The 15,778-nt window shown below is 35.8% G+C and overlaps 1 protein-coding gene across 6 annotated transcripts in view; it reads right to left on the bottom strand.

Moving 5' to 3' along the window:
- Positions 1 to 271: 271 nt before the first annotated feature.
- Positions 272 to 15,778, bottom strand: part of FAM184A (family with sequence similarity 184 member A) — an 84,531-nt gene continuing 69,024 nt past the window's right edge. The window contains exons 12-18 of one of the 6 annotated variants that reach the window (XR_006103418.1): positions 13,878 to 14,062; positions 13,258 to 13,404; positions 9,699 to 9,816; positions 7,880 to 7,984; positions 3,535 to 3,734; positions 2,630 to 2,722; positions 1,932 to 1,987 (exon numbers count right to left, since the gene is read on the bottom strand). Coding sequence is in view for 5 of the 6 variants with exons in the window: in XM_042462127.1 (XP_042318061.1) it covers positions 1,906 to 1,987; positions 3,535 to 3,734; positions 7,880 to 7,984; positions 9,699 to 9,816; positions 13,258 to 13,404; positions 13,878 to 14,062 (837 nt within the window). In the remaining variant the exon portion in view is untranslated. Of the gene's footprint in view, positions 1,988 to 2,629; positions 2,723 to 3,534; positions 3,735 to 7,879; positions 7,985 to 9,698; positions 9,817 to 13,257; positions 13,405 to 13,877; positions 14,063 to 15,778 lie in introns of those variants that run through there. The other 5 variants (XM_042462127.1, XM_042462150.1, XM_042462158.1 and 2 more) reach the window with 5 other exon arrangements.

Genomic DNA, 15,778 nt, shown 5'->3' with positions numbered 1-15,778 from the left:
ATTATTATTTATGGAAGAAGGAAGTATAGGAATGGAACTGTCTTTCCTTGTTTTCATGGTGGAAGACTGCTGTTTGAAGACAGAGTCTACTTGCATAACACATATTAGGAAGAACAAAAAGCATTTTAAAATTAGAAATTTGAAGTGAGCACTAAACATTGCTACACCCAGGAGCTATATATCCATCTCATCTTTAGCACTATACTAATCAAGTGATATGGTCACCTCAGAGAAGAAAAAGAAACAAGACAACAAATACTTCGGAACATCATAGCAAAATTATCCAGTGTGTTTTATTTCATGTAACAGCCAAGAAATCTGACTTTGATTCAATATGGCTTTCTTCTAGTGTAAAGGCTGCGTATACTTACAGTTAAATCCATAAACCATAGAGTATCTGCCAAGGACTGCTTTAGAGTAGCAGCAGATCATTAGAACAGTGCTTCCAGTGAAGCTTTCAGGTTGAGTTTACAGGAGATATATTTTTAAATTTTTGATTTAGAATATTTTATATTTTTATATGAAAACATACAAATTATTCTTTTATACATATGCTAAATATAAAACTTATTATTTTAACTAGTGACGGTACCTTTGATTATTATGCTCCTGTATAACGGGAAGACATAGTCAGGACTTCAGCAGATAATGAAGAGCTATGTTTAGTATCTAAGGATAAAAATCTTATTTAAAATAACCAAGCAATCTCCCCCTTCCCCCCTTTAAAGATACAAAGATCAAATCTTAATGTACATTCATAAAACAAAGAAAAAATTCTCCCTGAGATTACCAGTGTTGATTACATTGTGGTAATCTTGGAATTAACAACAACAGCATCAACAAAAGTATATAAACCAGATTTGCCAGTGAAATACATCTTCTCTGGAGATAACTTTTACAACTGTAAGACAGGTGTAACAGAGTGGAAAATGAAGTTCACTTTCTGTATGAAAAAGGTCACATGGTCCCAGTCTTAAGTTTGTAATGGAAAAAGGAACATTTCCCCTTGCAAATTAAGTATGCTGGAGCTCTAATGAACAATTTACATGGTTTGTTATGTATAACTGATTTAGCACTATTTTTTCTGTAAAGCCCAAGTTTTGTCCAAAGGATGATAATGTCCTCAAAATGCAGATTTCCATAAATTATTCTTCGCTTACACAGCATGACATAGTGTAGTACCCCAAAATCTTCTAAAGAGCATTGTAAGTATTTATAAAATATTTATGCCAAAATTTAGATGAAATTCAACAATAAAATGTAGTAATTATAATTCCTAGAGGGCAGATCAATTGTAGAGAAGAAATAAGGATGCCTTAAAAAAAACACAACCTGCTCTTAAATTCACTCAGTTCTAAAGGCCATCTGCTATACTACTATATGCTTATTTATTCTGCATTCTTCAACACTTTTAGAGTAAACACAATTTTCAAAGTCAGTTCTACAAGATAACTAAATAAAAATTAAGGGATTTAAATATTGCCACAGTCTGATTGTTTAAAAACTGTTGCCAGTTTATTTTGTATACAATAACCATGCAATTGATTGCATCTGGGGAGGGCAACAAGAGAGGAAAGCCTGTCCTGAACCAAAGAAAATATGTATTTATAGGAAAAGCGGAAGGAAGCTGTAATTTTCTTCTATGAAAATTTATTATGCAATAATTACAAAGTTTAAATATTTTTAAAATAAAAATAAGTGTCATTAAGCACATTTATATTACCATGTCGAGTGATTCCAACAAATATCACATAAAATACAGTGCATTTTCAAATCAGAGACAAATACTTTCTCATTCACAGTGTTTGACATATTACAGGGAAGCTTGTTCACATAAGGATTTATTTTAAAGTCATGCTCTTATGAACAGTCCACACCACGCTGTGCCACACACAAAATAATCTCTTAGAACGTGAAGTAACGGGCAAACCATTCCTGGCGTTGCGGATCTGGTGAAGCCACTGGAGAAGCTTCATTCTGAGGAGGGCTAAATTCATAAAAAGAAAAGAGAGACTTAACCCACAACCAATGGAGAAACTGCAAAAGGCCTAGAAAAAGCACAGTGAAGCCAATGCACAGTTAAGGACAAAATCTACATTTACAATTAATATATCACCTCTGAACAGCACATGATTTAATGCCCCTTTTTTCTACCTCTGATCATCCACTCCATTGGAGAGCATCAGCAGCACAAAGTCACTAAGCCACATGACAGGGTGGAAAAACAATATTTTGAGAAATAAAAAATGAATGGATTGCTGCTTTTGTTTAAAAATGTAATATTGTGGAAAAAGTTTTTTTGGGGGGGGGGTAGATCCTCTTTTAGCATCCTTTTCTTCTGATCATGTTTGTTGCCAAAAGTATGATGCAAGCATCATACTCTTAAAGACATGCTGAATGATTACTTGTCCGTAATGGAACAATTACATACTTTAAATGTTTCGTAATGCAAATGAAATACTGTGGTTGCATGCACATGGAGAATGAATACATTATAACAGGGAATCTAGTGCAAAATGAACATAAACATACATTCAAAATAAATCTGCATGATATAATTTCTATATACAATTTAATGCTTCAGTAAAATGAAACTTGTGGCTATTAAAATTAAGAAAATAATCCCTACCGTTTTGAGGACAATACAAGGCACGAAATAATTTGCAAATGGAAACTCCGGCATCACAGTCCATGAATTCATGCACATGCATGTTAGTGACGCCTGAACACACAAGCATATCACATGCATAGGGAAAAAATAAGGAACATTACATATTACAGGTATTCCACTTTGCCTTTAGAAATAAAATGCTAGTACTTTGTAATCTAACTATTCTATCCCCTGTCCCCAGATCTATTTTGGAGGCAGCAGTGAGATGGAATTAAAAAGCAGGATGGAGAAGGCATTTACTCTCTCCAAAATATGAAGCATTACACATTTTGGTCTGGTAGTAAAACTCATTTCGGCATTTCCTAAAGCAAGCTAAACTTGAGTATTTTAATGCTGAAGCACAGCATTAAATGATGCCTAATATATGCACATACTGACATATATTCTAAGCTTGCTTCCAACAAAGATTTTTTTCCCCTGAGGTAAGGAAAAGGAACAAAACAATACACATTCATCTAATAAGGTAAACAGTTTTGTCAGGGAAGAATCACTCTTACACAATAATGAACTTTATTATGGGGATTATAACATGTTATAGCCAGTAATTACACAAAACATTTAACACAATTGTTCATTGATGTAAACAATTGAAAACACGTGAACTGTATTTGATAGTGTACCTCCTTAAAAATTTAAAAGGGTTTTAGACAAATTATGCAAGGAGGGGAATCACATTAAACAGGTTTTACAATAAAAAAGGGATACTGTAAAGAGGCTTAAAATATAGTGTGAAAATTAGAATTTCAAAATAAAATTTGTACTCCCGTGTTCATCTAAAGACAGGTGGGGTTCAGCTAAAAAGAAATCAAAATTTTCTCCATGTTAGGAAAAACAAAAACAAAAACTGGTGAGGCAGTGCTCACCTCAAAACCGTCTTGGGCTCTTTGTGTGGTATTGGCTGTGGAAGTGGTCTGCTGCTGTTGAACTCAATATCGTGGATGGGTGAATTAGGAATAGGGTCCAGGCGTTTAGCATGTCCATTGCCCACTCCGCTAGATTCCAGAGCACTTAGATTGGGGACACTCACAAACCTGTTTGCTGATTTATCATTCTTCTTCTTTTGCTGCATTAAAAATAACAAATGTGAGGAAGGGCCTGTACAGATGAGGCAACTGCTGGTGGTGGGTTTCACATTTGTTTTTATTTTCCTGAATGTTAAAGTTTAGGGGGTATTTATTTATTGCAATTTTACCCTGTTGCATTTGGAGTGATTATCCAGATGGATATGAAAGGCAAATGCTTCAGTCACTTGAATAATATTAAGGCTAAGCTTTAAATAATGTTAACACATTTAGTCTGTATTGAAATTATTGCAGCAAAACAATGGGAACTGCTTCTTTGTTACTGCTAACACAGTACCAGCCCCAATTCACTAACACCCAACTGTACAAATGTAACAGGAAAATATCATAGTATAATTTTAAAAGCATGTTAATTCCTAGTATAATTACAGTCATCTCCTTAGCCCTGTTCAATTGAGCTGAAAACTGGATTGCAAGCAAATTCTGTACCAATGAATTTCATTTCTAAGGAAAAATTTAAAAAGCCAGAAAGAAGGAACAAAATTGTCAATAAAAAAGTATATTAAAACATTCATTTTCAACTATATTGCTTCTCTAGATAGAACACTTATTCTGAAAAATGCAAGTTTAAATTAAATGGCAACATTAGTTCTAAACAGGAATTAGGATAATCAGAATCCAAGCTGGAATGCTGTAAATGATTCAGGAAATAATGGGCTTGATTAGCCTTTCCAAAAATCTATCAGATTTTTTAAAAATCAGGTTGTAGCTTCTTCTTTTTTAAATTTGGAAAATGCATCCCAGAGATGTTTTTATCTATGGAAATGGAAAGAACATTATAAGAGCCATACTGGATTAAACTAAAGGATTATCTAGATCAGCATTCCATCCCCATAGTGACTATGGAGGGCTCACAGGAGGACATAAAGGTAAGATTATCCTCTTGCGTATCTCTCCAATGCCTGCTACTGAGAAGCACAGCTGTCATGACCAGTAGCCATTCGTAGAATAACTATTCATTATATTTTCAAGTTCTGTTATCTTGTCATTTTTACATTGTTACTAAAGCACTGGTTTTTGTAATTAGTTTAAAAGGATTAAAATATAGTTTCCACAGAAAATCTTGTTCAGAAAAAGTCCTTTCAACTGTCATTCTAATATTTTTGTTTCTACATCTTTTCATTATTTCCATTTGATTTGTTTGGTAAATAGTGATAGCCTCTTAATTTTTCATTTCATTGCCTCTTTTGATACCCACACAGTCAGTTTCTTTTAAAAAAAATGTAAGTGGTAATGGATGCTCTAATTTCTGCTTTCTTTGCTTTATTTTTCCACTTTCATTGTTATAAAGCTATATTGCTATAAAACTATAGCTGGAAATATAGCAATATAACTTTACAAAAATGAAAGTGGAAAAAGAATACTATAATTATAGCACTATAGTACAACAGTATACATACTGTTTAAAAATCTCCCAAGAAGGAGACTCTACCATACTGTGAGGGAGTGACTTCCACTATTGAATAGTTCTTATTATCTGGAAGTATAAATAGTATAAATATAGCACAACAGTACAAGTAATAGGGATCTAGGGGTCCTAATATACCACAAGTTGAACATGAGTCAACAGTATGAAGCCAATGCGATTCTAGGCTGCATCAACAGAAAGATAGTATCTAGAATCTAGATCAAGGGAAGTAATAGTGCCACTCTATTCTGCTTTGGTCTGGGCACTAGAATTCAAAAAGGATGTTGAGAAGCTGGAGCATTTCCAGAGGAGGTCAACCAAAATGGTAAAGGGTTTGGAAACCATGCCCTATGAGGATAGACTTAGGGAGCTGGGTATGTTTAGCCTGGGGAAGAGGTTAAGAGGTGATATGATTGCCCTGCTTAAATATCTGAAGGGGTGTCATACTGAAGATGGAACAATGGGTTCAAATTACAGGAACACACTCCCTCTGACAGTGGTGGAGTCTCCTTCTTTGGAGGCTTTTAAAGAGAGGTTGGATGGCCCTCTGTCAGAGGTGCTTTGATTGTGAGTTCCTGCATGGCAGCTGGTAGACTGGATGGACTTTGAGGTCTTTTCCAACTTTATGATTCTGTTTTGTATGAAGAATGAAAAGAAAAATGAGTGAAATAAAATCATTAAGTAAAGCTTCCACATCCATCAAGTGGAAGCAAAAGACTGACACTGTTGGCAAATAAGAAAAATGTTTCCTGAAGCTATTTGTTACTAATCCGTCCTGATCAGCTAGAAGCAAAGTCAGGAAGAATCTACAAACAGAAAACTTATATATGAATGACTGGAAGTCCTGAAAGTTTCATTAGTTATTTATGCTGCTCACAGCAGGTGAGCTAGTGCTACATTTCGGTTTTACCCGGAGTGGCCACAAATCAATTTGATAAAACACAATACAGAAAAATGTGACCATGGTATCTTTATTCTCTCCAGTGGACAAGTATCTGTAGTAACTTCTCTAGGCAGTTATTCTGTAAAAAGACAGGACTAGAGTGAAGAAACTTTAGGATTATTATTATTATTATTATTATTATTATATTTATTTGTATCCTGCTCTTTTTTTTTTAAAAAAAAATTAAGTTCCTGCCAAAAGAATATATAAAAATAATGATTCTTTCCACTAGATGGCAAAAATGCTCCAGTCTTCAGAAACAGCCTTAAGATTTAGAGAAAATGAGCTGAAGTCATTGATAGTACTTTCACATGATTTACAGTCACAAAAATAGTTACAGTTACCCTCCACATTCATGGGTTTGACATTCACTGTTTTGGTTATTTGCGAACATTAAACCCTGAGCTCCTCCCACCTTGGAAAGGCTTGAGAGATGCTTCTCCCATGTCCTTCCAGGAGAGCAGGGGCCAGAGGAAGGGAGAGCTCTGTTCCCTGAACCCCTCCTGCCCTGGAAATGGCTGCTGCATGTGTGTGTGTGTGTGTGTGGGGGGTTATTCTCGGTTTTTCCATATTTGTGGGGGTCTTGCTCTCCTAATCCCCACAAATGTGGAGGGCCAACTGTATTTGGTTTATGTATCAAGTCAGAATGTCAGTTTATCCATATTATCTGTTACATTTTCTTTGGTCCCAACAAACACACTACCTAACTGTGAATTTTGTAAATTTTCTTTTGGGCCAACAAAAATGGCTTCTTCTCCATATCAGATGTGCTAGGGGGAAGGTTTTTTTATCCCATCAATAATGAATACATATTCCGTGCACAAGAAAATGATCAAATGGAAGGACTTTTTCTGTTAACGGAGGGGACTTGGATCTTGTGCTTACTCCAGATGGAGAAAAGCAGGGAAATAACTTTGGTCATTTTCTGGGTTCCTCTCCAACTCTCAGTGCCAATTGTCACACTGTTCTGGATGGAACCCCATGTCTGTAGAGGAGAGTTTCAAGGGGCAAAGGTGGTGGAGGAGATACTGACAAAAGCTGGTTCCCTGCCTTCCACACACTGGAGTCAGGTTAGTGGGAGTTCCACTCCTGGTAAGTCCAGATCCAACACTAATCATGCAGGGATTAACACAGAACGGGAGAGGAACTATCACAGGCCTCCACTATTATTAGGACAAACATATTTTATGTACACTGAATCCTAACATGTTATACTAATATATTAGACAACTAATCACTACATATAATTAATGTAAACAAGTGAATTATATTGTATTAGATTAGCAAAAAAAAAAAAAATTTGATTTTCAAGAGGCACAGTGGCAATCCAAAACTGAAAAAAATTAGCACAGGTAGATATGACTATCAACTTATTTTGAGAAACTCCTTTATCAAGGGAAAAGTCACAATTAAAAAAACCCAACATCATACCTTCCAAAAATTAGAACCCAGTCATAGCAATTGTATTAAATATTACTATGTGATATATACATTTAACATATTTTTCAACACTATTACAATAAGCTTCATACAAAGATATGAAATCATATGAGCCTCAGTACTCAAAGAATGCACAATAATGCATAAAGCAAAGTACATAAAAACTTTGAAATTTCACTTTAAACTCTCACAGCAGAGGCTACTGGGGAAGATATTCACCTGTGTAACTTTCTTTATGGCTTTCAGAATTCCCCCCACCCACAGTTGTTATTCATTTATTCTCTTTGTTTAGTATTAGCAAGCCATAATTTTAGCATTATAACTATGATACATACCTTCACCAGAGGATTAATAACACCAACATTAGGACTTGCATTAAACACTTTGTTGAAGTTAGTCTCCCTATTGACTAGTTCCAGCTGATAGAATTTTTTGTCATCCTGAGAAAGAACAAACAATAAAGTTCATATTGTATCAAACATATTTAAAAAACAACAATTACATTTTCTTATCAGTTATCCTGGCATATCAAGCTACTATGCTTGTTCACAAATCATTAAGAAATGTTCATATCTGAAGATGATGAATTTGAACTAAAATCAGTAATGTATAAACAACAGTTTAGAAGACAACAATTTTAATCCTCAGCAGTGCAACTGTTATATTCATATTGTGATTTAAGTCTAGCTGCTACCATATAAACTATTACCTAGTCCCTTATTTGGTGTAAAGCTGTACATGGGGTTATATTAGCTTTCCTAACTATCTTTGCTAGAATTTTGTGTATTGGTTCCATCTATGGCCCAACTCTCTGCTATACTGAATTCTTAGCTAGTCATTTTACCGTTACACCACAGCAATAGCAAGTAAATTTCTATACCGCTTATCAGTGAACTAAGCACTCCCTAAGCGGTTTACAATGTATAAGCTAATTCCCCCCAACAAGCTGGGTACTCATTTTAGCGTCCTACAAAAGGATGCAAGGCTGAGTGGACTCTGGAGCACTGCCTGTGTTTGAACTCATGACATTGTGACTTGCAGTACATGCATTTAACCATTGTGTCACCAGGGCACCATCAGGGGAAAAAGCTACTATGCTCTTGTTGTTGTTGTCTGCCTTCCAGTCAACTTCGACTCATGGTGACCCCATGAGATACTTCCAAGCTCCCCTGTCCATGACTGCTTTGCTCAGGTCCCATACACTCCAGGCCATTGCCTCCTTAATTGTATTCTATGGGATATTAATTGTTGCCTTGTGCTAGTATTCAATGTCTAACAATGAATCATAACTTCCTGTTCGACAGTGGAACACACTCCTTCGGAGAGTGGTGGTGTGTCCTTCTTTGGAGGTCTTTAAAAAGGGTCTGGATGACTATCTGTCATGGGTGCTTTGATTGTGAGTTCCTGTATGGCAGGAGGTTGGATTGGATGGCCCTTGTGGTCTCTTTCAACTCGATGATTCACATCAATTGTAGTGACATAGAATACTCAGAAAATACAGTTGTTCTCATCTTGCTTTCCCCTCCTTTTTCAGGAACCCATAGAAGGTTCCATGCTTGCAGAACCCCCCCCCCCCCTTGCAAAATAACTGAAAACATTAAATTATTTTTAGGAAACAAAATCATTTTGATTTTAAAGGAAGCTGCCATTAACATTTAATGTTACTTTTATTAAATTTCAGCCACCATGAATGGACTGAAAAAATTACTTTCGGTTTACAGCTCCCCTTATATGAATCTTTATATGATCCTGAATGGATTAAAATAACTGGGGTTGGGCGAGGGAACATTGCTGCTTTGTCATCAGTAAGCAATTAAATGCTTACAGATTGGTAAAGCAGTATTAAGTGGTTGTAGGCTGCAAAAATAGAGCCAGAACTGAATTATTTTTGAAATGTACTGTTTTACAACTAGGGCCATCTTTAGGCTAGCAAAATGATTCCTAAACAAAGAATCAGTCTTAAGAGCACAAAATCAGATACAAGAATAACTGGAATTTCTGAAGTTTATGTAACTGAAATAAAAATAATTCTAAGTATCTTGTTTTTCTTCAGACATATCTGCTCTTTATCATTGTGTTCTACTAATGTTTCAGACCTTTCAGTTTGCTTTATTTCTTGGTAGCTCATACCAAAAAGAGAACAAATTGTCTTACAATCAGTTTCTTTATCAGTTGATCCCTCTCAGTGATAAGGTCTTTCAACTCAGCAATAAGCTGCACGTCTTCTGGTCTTGATTCTCTGTTTTGATACTTTTCTTCCATTTCTTCTAAACTTTATAGGACATAAAAACATGGTTTAATAACAATACAAACTTCAAATATAATGCCATAACTTTGGCTGCATCTTCACTGAAGAAATGATACAGTTTGACGCCACTTTAACTGCCATGGCTCAATGCTATGGAAATCTGGGATCTGTAGTTTTGTGGGATCTTTATCCTTCTCTGTCAGAGAGGTCTGGTGCCACAACAAACTGTAAGTCCCCGAATTCCATAACACTGAGCCATGGCAGTTAAAGAGATGTTAAACTGCATGATTTCTGCAGTGCAGATGCAGCGTTTGTACTAACAAACCAACTCTATTAAGTAACAAATCATAAGGGCTATGATATAATCCCTCCACAAACATGCAGGTTTCTTCCATCATCAGCTACAATAAAGGAAATAAAATTATGAGCTTGCTGACCTCCCCCTGTCACAATCAGTAACAGAAGCCATGCAAACCAATGTTGTCTACTTCTTCAGTAAATATACACTATAGTAGATCAGCTAACATGCAAGACAGTATTAGATTAACTGCAGAGAAAACAGAAACACCACAAAAGAAAAGTAACAGTTAAGTCACGAAAATTGTGAAAAAGGACTAAACAGTAAAGAAGCATTAAAGGAGAGAATGGAAATAAGCACACAATTTCTAAAAACATAGAGAAAACTCAAGAAAATAAAGCCTTGTATTTATGGAAATTCTAGTAACTTCTCAGTATAACTGCATATTAATATTTGGCATCACTCTAGTTCTGGACAGTGATTTGAGAGGGAACAAACTAATGCTAAATCATGACAAAACGGAAGCCGTGTGTATTAGGAAATCTCTTGATATGGATGGAGCTGCACACCTCATTCATGGTGACTTTGCACCCTCCTAAAAAGCCAGGTATGAAATCTAGAAGTGTGCTAGCACAACTGATTTCATCTTTTTTCTCCCTAGCCCCATCTGAACATTTGCTCTGTAGGCTCACAGTTCCTCAAAGGATATTTTGCAGGCATTACAGGAGGGGCCAATATTGTTAGCTTCCCAGTACTGCTGATGGAAGAAGTTCCAACAGTGGAATTATGCAACTGGATCCAATCTTGAATTTTATGTTCTAAGTGTAAATCTACAGCGCTGTATAAATAAAGCATAATAATAATATAATAATAATAATAATAATAATAATAATAATAATAAGTGGAGGTGCAAATGGCAACAGTGTCCAGGAGTGTTGTGATCCCCTCAATAGAAGAGACCCATATCTGTGACACATAACTTTGGTTACATACACAATGAAACTATGTGAGGCTACTTTTAAAGAGTGTTTGGAATCTTGGTACAGAATTCAGGAATGCTGGTAGGCTCAGAACAGATTAATCTTTTTCTAAACTTACTACAATGTCTATTTCTGTGGTTTTGACCTGAGAGCCTTTACTGTGTCAGAACATGGACATCTGAAAGACTACTTGTACCAATGCAAAGCTACAAGTTTTATGATCAGCCATTGAGGGGCTGGATCATCTGGCTTAGGTAGAAGAGACACTAATGGACGGTACAGACAGCCCTAAAGGGGTGGCTTGGAGCCACCCTTTGTGCACTGGATTGGGGCTATTCCTTCCTATATGCTTGAAAAGCTTTTATTGTTGCTATTAAAACCATCTCTAGCTTCACCTAATTCTGAGCTATAGCGTTTTTAACACTATACCTCCAAAATCTAGGCCACTCTTCTATCCTCGTCTTTGGTGAGATGCCTTTTTTTCTATATTTTCAAGAGTATGGATTAGAAGTTCCATTTATTTCTATGTCAAAAATAGTAATTTCATTTAAAAGAACTTTGTTTTCTGTCCTTAATATAAAATTTCAAAAATGTTACCCCCCATTTTCTACCTTTTACTTCCCTTAGAGGACAAAACAGACAACAAGGAGATGGAGACAGAGATAAATGGCATGAAGGGGACCAAAGAGATTCAGGCAGACACAACTGTAAATGAAAACAAGCTTCAAGCCCTAGCTTTGCACAAGCCCTAGCTTTACCTAGCTATTTCTCCACATTATGTTGAGAATACCTTGGCATGCCTCTTTGTTATATCAGTGCTGAATAGACACTCAACCTTTAGCCACTATTGTACATATTTAATGTTTCAGACTTTCAAATGTATTTTATACTAGGGCTGTAAATAACACTTGCAAATGTTCACATCTACAATGAGAAAGGGTTAACAGCTGTGAGAATTTTAACATTTTGGGATATGTATTTTGCAAATAAATAATTTGTAACTCGTCTTTTTTTGTACAAAAGCATTTTTGCACAAAACAGTATATTTATGCACAAAACAAAAGGAGTTATTTGTGTATATGATTGTTTTGCAAAAAAAAAAAATACAGTTGAGTCTCTGTATCAACGGATTCCATATCCATGGATTCAACTATCCATGTCTTGAATATATATACAGTCGGCGCTTCTTACACACAGATTTTTTATACATGGATTCAAGCATACATGGTTTAAAAATATTCAAAAAAAGTATACATTTCAAATATCAAACCTTGATTTTCCATTTTTTATAAGGGACACCATTTTGCTATGTCATTATATTTAATGGGACTTGAGCATACACGGATTTTGTTATACACGGGGGATCTTGGAACCAAACCCCAGCGTATAACAAGGGTCCATTCTGTGTGTGTGTGTGTGTGTGTGTGTTTATTCCAAAAAGCAAGCCTTGATTTAATCATTTTATATAAGGTATACCATTTTACTATACCACTATATTTGATGAGATTTGAGCATCCACAGATTTTGGTATCCACAGGGGCTTCTATAACTAATCCTGAGGGCCCATGAAGGGCCCACTGTAAATGATGATTTACATAATTAGTGTAAATACAACTGTAAGTATGACAGAACTCAGTGTTTACCATTTTGAATAGGCATATATAGGATAGCATAGCAGATATAAAGGTTGGAGTATACATATTTTAAAGGAAGCAAGAGAAAAATCTGAAAATCTTTTTAAAAATAATTCATGAATTACAGGAAAAAAATTAAAAATGTACCATTTCAAAGAAGAGCCTTCTAGGACACAGAGAAAACAGAAACCTTGATAATTAATTTTGTTAATTAAATTTTATTTACCAAACATTTGGTTCTTCCTAATATGTGCCCACCTGACTGCCATTTAAAAATTTCTCAAGCATTTCTTTTCTTTTTTAAAAACATAAAATATGTGTCAGCTCTTTCTGTATCTTTTGTCCTGTAAGTTCAATATTGTGCTTATTGTAAATGTTTCCACCAAAGTTAAATATAATTGGGTGTACCAAACAAGACAGGAGTTGGCATCGTATTTAGAAGTTTTTTCACATGAGCATGCCTAATATTAGTAATAATTTACTGAGTAATATTATAGATCACTCCACTCAAACTGAGTCCATATATGAAATTTTTTAATGTAATAAAACTTACGAAACTTGCAAAGCTGAATTAATTTCCTTGAGCAGCTCTTGAGTCTTATTAAAATCTGCCAGAATGCTTTGTTTCTCTCTGATGTGGTCTGCTGTCATGACATCCAGCTCTTTCTCATGTTTCTTGTTTAAATCTTGTTCATACAGCCTGTTTAATTTATTTTACGTTAAAAAAAGTTATTCTTACATCAGTCAGCTTTGTTAATCTTGATTTCCTGCCATATTTGCAAAGGCTTTGTGTTCAGTGTCACTGATAACAGATATGAAATCTAATTGTACTCACTGTGTTTCTCTAAACTTCTAGCTTATTTCATGAAAAGTCATCTCCTTTAATGCTTTATAAACATACTGGATTTAAACAAAATGCACATCAGACTGTTTTAATTAACGTTAATTTGTTGGTTAAAAATATACCTTACTAACTACTGGTTTCTAATCTGGACAAATTAAACTATCTGTGATACTTCAAATCTTAAACTGTACTGCCTCATCAATCAATATTGCTGAAGCAGTTTTAATCTGACTGCCTAAAATGTTCTATGGACTTTTAAAGTAAGTTCTGTCTTTCATTTGTTTTGGAATCAGCCAGAACTTGTTACCTGACATCACCAATATTCATACCTGATCTGCTGGTTAGATTCACTTCGTATTCTGAGAACTTCTTTTCCTTTGAACTCCAGTTCCTTGGTTAGTGCACTTATATTCTCATGCAAAGCAAGTATTTCCTTATCCAGTTCTGATATATGGTGATCTCGATGCCTCAGTTCATCCTGCAGATCTGAGATCCGGCGCACAAATTCTTTTTCCTATTAAGCAAATATCACTAATAAAGAACTGTTCATAACATTCTTGTGAAGCACTTATACTCCTGTTTGAAAATACTAGACTTCCTCATTTTAAAATGTATATTTACTTGTCAATAGTTCAGATTAAGTTTTGAAAGACTAGCAGTGGGAGCCTGTGGAGAATTTACAGAAAAAGCTGTGCTTCTTTCTTCACACCCAACAAAATTCTGAACCATTCTGCAAACCACTGCCTTATACTACTAAGGATGATCCCCCTACCCAGCCCTCCTTCCACCACAGAATGAGAAGTCATATCCAGAACGTTAACACAGAGAGGAAATGAGGGAGCTATTGGGGATCATATTGACCCTACTGCTATTTTATTACAGGATTAAATAACCTCTGATATTATAGAACAAGGGTGAGCAATTGACAAGGATCTGTGGGCTGTACATGCTTCCTCCAGCCTTTTGGAGGGTTGCCCTCAAATGAATGGGGTTTTTCTTGAAAAGGCCATTTGCACCCTTTAATGGATAGCAGACCCAATTTCACCACCTTAGTGCCCCTCCACCCTCCCCCAGCAAATCAAACTGGAGGAAGGCTTTTTCAAAGTCAGAAGTGATGCGAAATCATTTCTAGTTTTTTTTTGGGGGGGGTACCCCCACGAACCTCAAATTGCACACAACAAGCTGAAAATGTGGCAAAACTGGTCCACATTATCTAGAAGGTGCTAAGTGTCTCTAAAGTTTAAAAAAAAGAAACTAAGGAGACAGGTATAGAGGCCGACTAGAATCATACAGTGGTCTCTGATTGGACTGCTAATGGCCCACAGGCAACATTTTGCCCATTCTGGATACAGATATTCTCCTTTACCTGCATTGAGGCATTTAGGTTTCTCAATATGGGGGTTTGGATCTAAAGTTGTTCTTCTGTAAATGCAAGAGTTCTTTTGATTCACTGAAGGGTACTTGAGCCAGCAGAAGTTTCCATTGGCAAAAAATTGGCTGGCGGCAGGCGAAGCATGATTGTTTTACTATTTGCCTCTATTGCATCTTAAGCCACACCCCACCCCTCTCTGGAGGTTCCCTCGATCTGCCTGAGCAGAATTTTATGGGTCTGCAGGGGCAAGAGAATCAGGAACAGTTGCCTCCGAGTATCTCTGTTGATCTGAATATCCCTCTCTGCTTTACCTGTTGTGGAACCAACCAATGCAATCTTCAATACCCAATGTTCAACTGAGGAGTGGACAAAAAGGAAAGCTACCACCAAACCCCACATATACACCACTGTCTCCCTACTGCTGCCTTATATACCTTACTTTTGATGCAAAGGGTGTTATAAATAAATATTATTGTTATTTATTACAACAACTATTATTATTATTAGATTTATATACAATTCTGGCCTCCTCATTACCTTCTGTGTTTGATTCTGTTTTTAAATTAATCTTTGTTGTTGCATTCCCTCCCTCTTTTCTTTTGTGCTCCTACTTTTCCATACATTTATGAACTCTCTCCTTCACTCCTATGCTCAGAGTAGGATCCCTCTTTACGTATTTGTTTTCATGAGTATTATCACTTAAAAGCTAGGGGAGTGTCTTCCAGATTAAATCTTATTTGGAATGCAGAGAAATGGTCATGAAGCAGATTTTCACGCATGCAGTTATTTTAGCCGTTTGGGGGAGAACATGCCTTCTTATTCTACACAGGTGATGTTGTTTTGACTAGATAAATACTG

This window comes from Sceloporus undulatus, chromosome 1, assembly GCF_019175285.1.
Source record: "Sceloporus undulatus isolate JIND9_A2432 ecotype Alabama chromosome 1, SceUnd_v1.1, whole genome shotgun sequence".
Lineage (NCBI taxonomy): Eukaryota > Metazoa > Chordata > Lepidosauria > Squamata > Phrynosomatidae > Sceloporus > Sceloporus undulatus.
Note: the sequence above shows the minus strand (reverse complement) of the source record. Positions and strands in the feature narration are given on the sequence as shown.